This window comes from Peromyscus leucopus, chromosome 12 (assembly GCF_004664715.2).
Source record: "Peromyscus leucopus breed LL Stock chromosome 12, UCI_PerLeu_2.1, whole genome shotgun sequence".
NCBI lineage: Eukaryota > Metazoa > Chordata > Mammalia > Rodentia > Cricetidae > Peromyscus > Peromyscus leucopus.
The window spans coordinates 11,003,931-11,015,131 of NC_051073.1; the positions used below are offsets into that span (position 1 = coordinate 11,003,931).

Below are 11,201 nucleotides of genomic sequence, written 5' to 3' on the forward strand. Positions count from 1 at the left end.
GAGTCTGGGTTACCTCACTCAAGGGAATGCAAACTTGTACAGCCACTCTGGAAATCAGTTTGGCAGTTTCTCAGAAAATTGGGAATAAGTCTTCCTCAAGACCCAGCTATACTACTCTTGGGCATATACCCAAGGTATGCTCAATCTTATCACAAGGACACATGCTCAACTATGTTCATATCAGCATTATTCGTAATAGCAAGAACCTGAAAACAACCTAGATGCCCCTCAACTGAAGAATGGATAAAGAAAATATGGCACATATACACAATGGAGTACTACTCAGCAGTAAAACAAAACAAAACAAAACAAAAAAAACAATGATATCATGAAATTTGCAGGCAAATGGATGGAACTAGAAAATAAAACTCTCTTATAGGAAGTTGTATTCAGTGGCTCTCAAAACATATCTGCTTCAGAGTCACCCAGAGGGCTATGATCCACCCTAGAGTTTCTGATTCAGTGGAGCAAGGGTCTGCATTTATCATAAATTCCATTGCTGCTGTTGCCCCAAGGGTCACCAAGTGAGGAGCCCCCTCTCTGGTGATGACCTGGCCTACATCCTTTACCTTAGACAGAAGAGTCTGAGGCAGAGATGAATTTATAACCCACAACGGATCGAGTAAAGCTCCTTGGGCCGTGAGTCCTGAATGTGATCCCTGTACTCTGCTCTCCACCGCTTCCGTCACAAGTTCAGCCTCAAACTGTGGTGTGTGGATCCTTCCCACACGATCACCCTCTCCAGTCCCTTATCAGGAAAAACTAGGAGACTTTGACACAGAGATTACTGTGCCTCCTGTCTAGTCTTCCAGCTACCTTTAAGGCCTTTTATTGTCTTTCACCTATTTTACAACTCTGTAAATTCTTAGAACTGATAATAATGAACGTGACTCTGCTCGGAAGAAATGAATGAGTTGAACCCTTAAAATGCAATTGGCTAGGGGCCCAGGTTCTGCCCAGCTGGCTTACAGTGACCAATATGAAAGCAACTGCTGCCAGGGAATTAGATGAGACATGTTTTTAATAAATTATTTATATGAGATAATAACTTCTAACACCACAACTGCAACCTTGAAGCTTCCAGTCTAGCTTGCCCAGAGGCCCAACCACCACAGGCTCCATGGGGTCAGACTAGAGAGACCTGAGCCACATACCTTGGAAGACCCCCAACTTGAGGGCACTCTGAGCCTCAAGTGAGAACACGGCCACAGGCAACCCCCCTGCAGGGCTGACTTGTCACATAAGCAATGGAACCATGATGTGAGCCCTCAGCCCTACAGCTCCAACTCCCCGCGAGTTTTCTATATCTGCTAGGGAAAAACAAACAGCATACATCTGTGAAAACCCACCTTCTTAAAACTGGAGAAGTCGGGCGCTTCCGGGTTCTGCTGCGTTAGCTGGGTGCTGGGGGCGCCGCCGGGGGCGGGGGCTGCACGCCGGGCTGGCGCCCGACCCCCGCGGCCGTCCTGCTGGCCGCGCGCCCCCCGACTTGGTGCCCGTGGGCCCTCAGGCTCCCCCGAGTTCAGCAATGTCCAGAAATGACCAAGAACCGTTTTTTGTGAAGTTTTTAAAGTCTTCAAACAATTCAGAATGTTTTTTTTAAAGCTCTTGAGTCAATAAAGGAATTACAATCAGAAGATTATCTTCAGATTATTACAGAAGAAGAAGCATTGACGATAAAGGAGAATGACAGGTCACTTTATATCTGTGACCATTTCAGTGGGGCTGTTTTTGATCACCTTAAACAGCTTGGCTGCAGAATTGTTGGTCCTCAAGTAGTCACATTTTGTATGCACCACCGGCAGTGTGTCCCAAGAGCTGAGCATCCAGTTTACAATATGACTATGTCCAATATAACTGTCTCTTGTACAAGCCCGGATAGAGACAAAAGGGAAGAAGTTCATAAATATGTACAGATGATGGGTGGATGAGTGTACAGAGACCTTAATGTGTCAGTCACTCACCTCATTGCAGGAGAAGTTGGGAGCAAAAAATATCTAGTTGCTGCTAATCTGAAGAAACCCATTTTGCTTCCTTCTTGGATAAAAACACTTTGGGAGAAGTCACAAGAGAAGAAAATAACCAAATACACTGACATAAACATGGAAGACTTTAAGTGTCCTATTTTTCTTGGTTGTATTATCTGTGTGACTGGCTTAAATGGTGTACACAGAAAGACAGTTCAGCAACTCACAGCTAAGCATGGAAGCCAGTACATGGGGCAGCTGAAGATGAATGAGTGTACACACCTCATCGTGCAGGAACCGAAAGGACAAAAATATGAATGTGCCAAAAGATGGAATGTGCACTGTGTGACCCTGCAGTGGTTTCATGACAGTATTGAGAAAAGCTTTTGTCAAGATGAATCTATATACAAGGCTGGACCCAGAGCAGAAGTAAAGACAGTGCCTGATACTTCAACTCCCACTGCTCAGAGTAATGCAGCAGCCGAAAGTCGTACTCTGGCAGATGTCAGCCATATATCCAACATAAATGGCAGCTGTGTAAATGAAACAATGTTTGGTTCAACTACTAGCAAACTTGAATGTACACTTGAAAACTTAGAAAATCTGGACATCAGTGTGTTTCAAGCACCTGAGGATTTGCTAGATGGCTGTCGGATATACCTCTGTGGTTTTAGTGGCAGAAAGCTAGATAAGCTGAGAAGGCTTATTAACAGTGGCGGTGGAGTTCGATTTAATCAACTTAATGAAGATGTAACTCATGTAATTGTGGGAGATTATGAGGATGACCTGAGGCAGTTTTGGAGCAAATCATCCCACAGGCCGCACGTAGTGGGAGCAAAGTGGTTGCTGGAGTGTTTTAGCAAGGGATATATACTCCCCGAAGAGCCGTATAGCCACACTAACTACCAGCCAGCTGAGATTCCGGTTTCAGATCAGCCCGCACACCAGACAGTTGTCTTAGAAAAGAGCAGCACATTCTCTAAGAAAGATTTTGCTCCTAATGAGAAGCTCCTGCAAGCTGATGAGGATCTGCTCGCTCGATATGTAAATAATGACTCCACAGTAGTTGAAGTTATAGAGCCTGAAGTTGGGCCTTACAGTGATTCTACTCAAGTTGAGCCCTGTGATGACTCCACTCACATTTCTGTGCAAGCGGAAGACCAATCTTCAGTCAGCCATTGCCTCCTTGATGGCTCTGCAGTTCCTGAGGAAGGCTTATTTAGCCAAAAGAGCTTCTTGGTTTTGGGTTTTAGTATTGAAAATGAATGTAACATTGTAAAGATCATAAGAGAACATGCTGGAAAGATTGTGTCCCTTCCCAGCAGAATTGTTGCTGACTATGCTGTGGTTCCGCTGCTGGGGTGTGCAGTAGAAGCAGCTGTGGGAGACGTTGTTACAAACACATGGCTGGTTACGTGTATAGAGTACCAGACACTAGTTGATCCCAAGTCGAATCCCCTCTTCACACCAGTGTCGGTAATGTCGGGAATGACTCCTTTAAAGGACTGTGTGATTTCTTTCAGTCAGTGTGTTGGAGCAGAAAGAGATTCCTTGGTATTCTTAGCAAGTCATCTTGGAGCAAGTGTTCAAGAATTCTTTGTTCGCAAATCCAGCGCAAAGAAAGGCATGCTCGCCAGTACACATCTTATAGTGAAAGAACCGATTGGTTCTAAATACGAAGCTGCAAAGAAGTGGAGTTTGCCGGCAGTCACTATTGCATGGCTCTTAGAAACTGCTAGAATGGGGAAGAGAGCGGATGAAAGCCATTTTCTGGTTGACAGTGCACCTAAACAAGAACAAGTATTAGAAACTAAGCTACCAAATGTAATGAATCCAAATCCAGACTCTCCAGGACATCCCGACACACATCTAGAAATGCACAGAAAAATGGCTGTTACACCTTTGGACATGAACCGCTTTCAGAGTAAAGCTTTCCAGGCTGTTATATCTCAGCACTGTAAGCAGGACTCAGTCTCTTCAGTACTTAAAAAGCCACTTAAGAAGGAACCCTCCTTACACCTGGACACACCATCAAAGTTTCTGTCTAAGGACAAACTTTTCAAGCCATCTTTTGATGTGACGGATGCACTTGCAGCCTTGGAGACCCCAAGAGCTGCCACCCAGAAGAGGAAACTGAGTTCACCACTCTCTGAAGTCATCGTCAGAAACTTGAAAGTTGCCTTGGCAAAAAGTTCCCGAAACACCAGCACTCTTTCTGCCAGCCCTCAGCCAAAGGGTGACGACCATTTGGAGGAGGTAGAGACTCCACAGCCACTTGACAAAGTTGTGGTGTGTGTGAGTAAAAAGCTCAGTAAGAAACAGTGAACTAAATGGGGTCGCAGCCTCACTGGGAGCAGAGTATAGGTGGAGTTTTGATGAGTCAGTGACTCATTTCATTTATCAGGGTCGGACAAATGATAGTAATCGAGAATATAAATCTGCAAAAGAAAGAGGGGTGCATATTGTTTCCGAGCATTGGCTTTTAGAGTGTGCTCAAGAGTATAAGCATCTTCCTGAATCTCTGTATCCACACACTTACAATCCCAAAATGAGCCTGGACATCAGTACGGTGCAAGGTGGCCGGCTCTGTACTAGCTGGGTACCCTCAGCAGTCTCTGCTTCCAAGGACGATGAGCCAGATCATTTGTCTGTAGAAGAAAATGAGACAAACAGCGTGGCCACGAATAACGAAGAATCGGCACTGTTGAATGGAAGAAATGACTGTAAAGGAGTTCTGACACAGACCTTGGAGACGAGAGAAAACTTCCAGAAGCAGTTGCAAGAGATCATGTCAGCAACCTGCATCGTGAAGACGCAGGCGCAGAAGACTAGCCTGTCCAGAAGCAGTTGTAACAGTGCTTCTTCAACTCCTGACAGTGCTCGCTCTGCTCGGAGTGGCCGGAGTCGAGTCCTGGAGGCACTCAGGCAGTCTCGACAGAGCCCTCCCAGAACGAGCAGATTATTTGGGATGACCCGACAGCAAGGGAGGAGAGAGCAAGGCTGGCCAGCAACTTGCAGTGGCCTAGCTACCCCACACAGTATTCTGAGCTTCAGGTTGACATGAAAAAACTGGATGATTCTCCTCCTCGAGAGCCTGTGGACCATTCAGAAATTGCTGAGCAGGCCTCGTGTGTGACTGAAGCTCCAGAACACCCAGTGTCTGAAGAACCAGAAACTCCAGCAGCAGATAGGCGGCATCTCTTCCCCGGGCCTGAGCCCCCCAGCATTGCTTTTCCCCTGCCCAAGCCACCTGGGCCTCCACAGCCTGCAGACAAGATTGAAACAATGGAGGAGAGTCAAGAAAAACTTAAAAAACAGTATGTATTCCAGATGTCATCACTGAATTCTCAAGAGAGGATTGATTACTGTCACCTGATTAAAAAACTAGCTTGTCAGTGATTGAGAAGCAGTGCTCAGACCCCAACTGCACACATATGGTTGTGGGGTACCCATTGCGCAATGAGAAGTACTTGGCCTCCATGGCAGCTGGCAAGTGGGTGCTTCATCGCTCCTACCTGGAAGCTTGCAGGACAGCTGGATGCTTTGTGCAGGAAGAAGACTATGAATGGGGAAGTAGCTCCATACTTGATGCTCTCACAGATGTCACTGAGCACCAGCAAAAACTAGCACTTGCAGCAATGAGGTGGAGGAAAAGAATCCAGCAGAGACAAGAATCAGGCATTGTTGAGGGAGCATTTAGTGGCTGGAAGGTTATTTTACGTGTTGATCGGCCCCAAGAAGCCGGGTTTAAGCGTCTTCTTCAGGCAGGAGGAGCAGAGGTGCTACCTGGTCATCCAGTCCCTTTATTTAATGAGGCCACACATCTTTTTTGTGACTTCAATAAACTGAAGCCTGATGACTGCAGAGTTTTCATGGCAGAGGCTGCTGCCCAGAACATGGCCTGCTTGAAAACAGAATATATCGCAGATTATCTCATGCTGGAATCGCCTCCTTGTGCAGATAATTACCGACTCTCAGAAGCTGCTTTACTCCAGAATAAAGAGTGTGGGCCTGGATTATCCCAGAAGAGGAGGGCTCCTGCAAAGAATGTCATCAAAAGGTCTTGAGTTCACTAGCGGTTTAGCCACCAAACAACAAATGTTTTCTAGTCTTAGAAATGGTTATAGGCTGATGATAGTGTGCTTGCCTAGAATGCATGAGGCCCTGGGTTTGATCCCCAGCAACACAAAATGAGAATTTCAGTTACAACCTGAACATTGTTGTGATGGGTTTGTGTAGTAGTTTAAAGACATATCTGAAGGACTTTGCTTCAGAACATAATGGATCCTGGGAACTTGATGCTTTTAACACCTTTTGAATCACTGAATATTGACTGTTCTAATAAAAAGAACTTCACTAGCTTGTCAGGCCAAACTGAGTGCATAATTGTTTTTCTTGTAAATAGCTGAGGCTGTCATGGTAGTTTTAACATGGAGAGATTTTTTTTTGGTTTCGAAATGTCTTAGTTCATAAAAGTGACAAAAGTTATCAATTGGGGTTATTTCACATTTCCCCTGATTTCTTTTATATATATATATTCTTGCCATTTTACCTCTTTTTAACAGCTTAAGCATGGGGTTCAATAATGAAGCTGGGGCTTTAAACTTAAATGTGTATATATGTAAATGTGTATGTATAAACTTCTATGTTTACCAAATGTGAGCACCAAAACTTAGAAAATAAAAAAATAGCAACTCAAAAAAAACAAACAAACAAAAAAAAAAACTGGAGAAGTCGAAGTTAGACACCAACCAGCCTCGCTGGGCGTCAGTTAGACATCAACAGTGCCTTTGATCTGTCCTCCAAGCTCCAGGAGGCATCTACGCCCTGCCTATTCCAGCTTGGGGAGGTCCCACATCACTTACGTGATAGCCCTTTCTTCTATCTTCAAAGCCAACAGCACAGTCCCCTGACCCGCTCTGATGCTGAGCCTCCTACCTCCTTCTGATGAGGACCCTTTGGTGACAACGGACCCTTGAGGCAGGTAAGGCCGAAAGCACTGGGCCACACCTGAAGCAAACAAAGAGCTCTGACATGCGCAGTAGTACCCTGATCCAGAGGAGCCTGAAACCAGACCCCCAAGATGACAACTGTCGATGTAAGACCCAGAGCCAAACCAAGAAACACCACAGTGGCTGGAAGCAGAGCCCGCCAAAAAGTACACACATAAATACTTCAGTCCTTTGTTTAATGAAAGGGATTGCTTGCAGTTCTCTCAGAATCTGTGCTGTTGATTCTGTGTCTGCCCACCCACTGCCCCCAGGATCAGAGACAGCAGGATCCTAGCTGCAGAGCCTGCAACAGACCCTAGGTGAGCTGCAGAGGCTCCCATCTCAGGGTTCTTAACTTGATCCTATCTGCATTATCTCTTCTTCTCTGTGATGTGATATTCTCAAATTTTGGGAATTGGGATATGCTGATCTTTGGGAAACAACGTCCTACTGATCACAGTAGAACAGAGACCAGAGAATTCTGTAGTTTGGATGTAGTGAGACTGTCTCATTTGGTACTCAGAGTCCGTGTGTCGGGATGGTTGGCCCTTTGTATGGTGACCTGAAAGGTGATGGATTTAGGAAGCAGGGTTCTAAAGGAGGTTATTTAGGCCATTGTAGGTACTGCCCTCAAAAGAGATGAACAGAGTTTTCCTGGTTCACTAGCTGTTCCCCAAACTGCAGTGAGCATAAAGAACATGCCTGGTCCCTCCCTGCATACCGGTTGTCTTGCCCCATGACCTCTGCCTCTCTCTTGTAATTCTGTCATGTCATTCATGGTGTCACACAACCAAGAGACCCTCACCAGCCAAGCATCAGGCCCCCAAGCCTCCAACACTGAGGGGAAAAGTACCATTTTTCTTTATACCTTAAAAAAACTACAGTTGATTATTTGGCTATAAGTGCTACCAAATATGCACCTATTTATAAAACTATCATGTCAGCATTCTTACTGCATGTGTGTATGTTCATTTTAATTGTCTTTTGACTTATAAACAATCTGTAAGGTATAAAATTTATAAGCGCTCCTCATGAATTTCTTAAATAAGATCTCAGACATAGATTCATTCAATATTTTTGCAGGTTTTATATTTTACGACTTTACTTTTTATTAAAAATAATCTTCCAACATTCTATATTCTCCTAAAGTGGGGATGTAATTCTTGAATGGCAGGATAAGAAATTGCCTATCATGTGCTTTTCCATAAAAACCATGGAATCTCTGGCAAAGATTATCAAAATCAAATTTGAGCTCTAGAAATTAAAGTGTTGCAATATTGCGTTGCGTGTGCGTATTTATGAAAAGTGACTGAATCTTGGTAAGAAGAATGCTTTGTGGTGTTTTTACTTAACACAACCCCTTCTCTTCCCCCTAACTCCCTGGCTGCAAAGAGTGTTATAAACCAAGATCCTCGAAGATACCGGAGCTGTCCTGGTTTGTGTTTGTTGTTGAGATAAAACACCGGCCAAAAGCAACTTGATGCAGAAAGGCCTTGTTGCATCTTACAGATTACAGTCCATCATCACCAGAGAAAGCCAGGACAGGAGCTTGAGGCAGGAACCTCCAGGAGGCAGGGGCTGAAGAGAGGCCATAAGGAATGCTACTTAAGGGCTTCTTTCTTCTAGGTTCCTTAGCTACCTTTGTGATGCACCCAGGCCCATCTACTTAGTACCTTTGTGATGCACCCAGGCCCATCTACTTAGGTATGGCTGTGCCCACAGTGGCCTGGGTCCTTCTATTACCATTAGCAATCAAGAAGGCACCCCCACAGACATGTCCATAGGCCAGTCTGGAGGTGAGGTTTCCTCTTCCCAAGTGACTCTAGCTTGTGTCAAGTTGACAGTCCAACTTCTCAAAATAGCTATGAGAACAGGTAGTCAACAGCCACTGGAGAGGAGAGAGTGATTTGACACCCCCCCCCCCCCCCCCCGCAAAAGCCCCATAATGGACAAAAACTTACCTATGCAGCTGCTTGTTGCAAAAAAAAAAAAAAAAAAAAAAAAAAGAAAAGAAAAAGAAGTCAATGGCAAGCCAGGTTCAGTGGTACATGCTTCTAGTTTCAACTACCCATGATGCTGAAGTGTGTTGATTGTTTTTTCTCTCTTATGGAGTCTGCCACCCAGCTCCAAATATATCATGCTTATTCTTTTTTTTTCTTATTTATTTATTTATTTATTTGGTTTTTTGAGACAGGGTTTCTCTGTGTAGCTTTGCACCTTTCCTGGCGCTCACTTGGTAGCCCAGGCTGGCCTCGAACTCACAGAGATCCGCCTGGCTCTGCCTCCCGAGTGCTGGGATTAAAGGCGTGCGCCACCAACGCCCGGCATGAAGGCTTTTTCTTAATTATGAATGCCCTGCCTTATTTTTTAGCTTAGTTTTTAGTCAGCTTTTCTTACTTAAATTATTCCATTTTCCTTTTGCCTCTGGGCCTTTCCTGTTCTCTTACTTCTGTAAATCTTACTCTGACTTCATGGCTTGCTGTGTAGCTGGGTGACTGGCCCCTGGAGTCCTCCTCCATCTCCCGATCCTTCTTCGCTTCCCAGAGTTCTCCTTCTATATGTTCTCTCTGCCTGCCAGCCCCGCCTATCCTTTCACCTTCCTTGCTATTGACTGTTCAGCTCTTTATTAGACCATCAGGTGTTATAGACAGGCACAGTAACACAGCTTCACAGAGTTAAACAAATGCAATATAAACAAAAGTAACACACCTTAAAATAATATTCTACAACAGAGGTGGGAACACATGATCTTAAGAATTTGAAAACAGGTAATGGAATGAGCAGGACAAAGAGACCCACATCCAGGCAGTCCGCCTAGAGCTTAGAGGACAAAACATGAGCCACCCGGCATCTTGAGGCATCAGGAAGACGGGCACTATTATGGTGAGCAAACATATGGTGTGGTGAAAGAGAGAAAGAGCAAGAGAAAGAGAGAGAGAGGGAGGGAGAGAGGGAGAGAGGAGAGAGAGAGAGAGAGAGAGAGAGAGAGAGAGAGAGAGAGAGAGAGAGAGAAATGATTCATTTCCTGTAGACAGAAGCAAATCTGAAGAGGTCAAAGTGGTGAGAAGCAGGCTGTGGTGGGTGACTTGATTGCTACCTAGGGCCATAATGATGTCTGGGCCTGGGCTACTGCTTGGGCCCATATCTGGGTTCATGGCCCTGAAGCAACCATGGTCTGTGATGATGTCAGTGGCTTCTGATACCACCAAAGGCCAAGAGGATAGAGCTGCATAGAGTTGGCCCCGCCCCTCACTGGCTGAAACACTGGGGAGAAATGGTCCTGCCTGCCCCTCTCTGGCTGAAGCACTCAGGAGGGAGGGTTCTATACCTCTCCTGGGCAGCACAATAGAGCTGACCCTATTCACAGGGGCATGAGCAAGCTGGTCTGGAGGGGGTGAGAATGGGAGAGTGGGTTGCACCCCTCTTATTTGTCATGTGGTGGCATGGGTGAGGGAAAGATGCCCTCCTTCCCTTGTCCCATATATGTGGTGGTACTGTGTTCCCCGAAATACTGTGCACGCTAATAAACTTATCTGGGGTCAGAGAACAGAACAGCCATAATATTAAACAAAGAGGTTAGGCAGTGGTAGCACACGCCTTTAATCCTAGCATTCCAGAGGCAGAGATCTACTTGGATCTCTGTGAGTTCAAGGATACAGCCAAGCATGGTGACTCACGCCTTTAATCCCAGGGAGTGATGGCAGAAAGAAGAAAGATATATAAGGTGTGAAGACCAGAAACTAGAAGCATTTGGCTGGTTAAGCATTCAGGCTTTCAAGAAGCAGTTCAGCTGAGATTCATTTGCATAAGGACTCAGAGGCCTCCAGTCTGAGGGAACAGGATCAGCTGAGGAATTGGGAAGGTGAGGTAGCTGTGTTTATTCTGCTTCTCTGATCTTCCAGCATTCATCCAATAACTGGCCTCAGGTTTGATTTTATTAATAAATACCTTTAAGATTCATGCTACACACACACACACACACACACACACACACACACACACACACACACGCACACACACACACACAGGTTTTAAGGGGGAAAACAGACTCATTGATACAGGATAAGATAAATCCAGTTGGAAAGCTGGGCACTGATCACATGCTTCTTCACACTGCCTGATCCAGTCTTCACCACCCAAAAGAGTGTGACCCCTTTCTCCTCCCTTTTAAGTGGTCAAGTAGGCAGACAAGAAGCAGTCACATATCAGGCCAGATAGCCCAAGATCATGAGCAGAGCGAATT

General features: G+C 45.3%; 1 protein-coding gene across 1 annotated transcript; it reads left to right on the forward strand.

Moving 5' to 3' along the window:
• Positions 1-1,431: 1,431 nt before the first annotated feature.
• On the forward strand, positions 1,432-6,657 carry LOC114697673 (DNA topoisomerase 2-binding protein 1-like). The gene is given in 5 exon segments (XM_037209651.1): positions 1,432-1,594; positions 1,596-4,288; positions 4,290-4,897; positions 4,900-5,355; positions 5,358-6,657. Coding segments are annotated over 5 exon segments (4,500 nt in total). The 5' UTR covers positions 1,432-1,528; the 3' UTR covers positions 6,035-6,657.
• Positions 6,658-11,201: the final 4,544 nt, after the last annotated feature.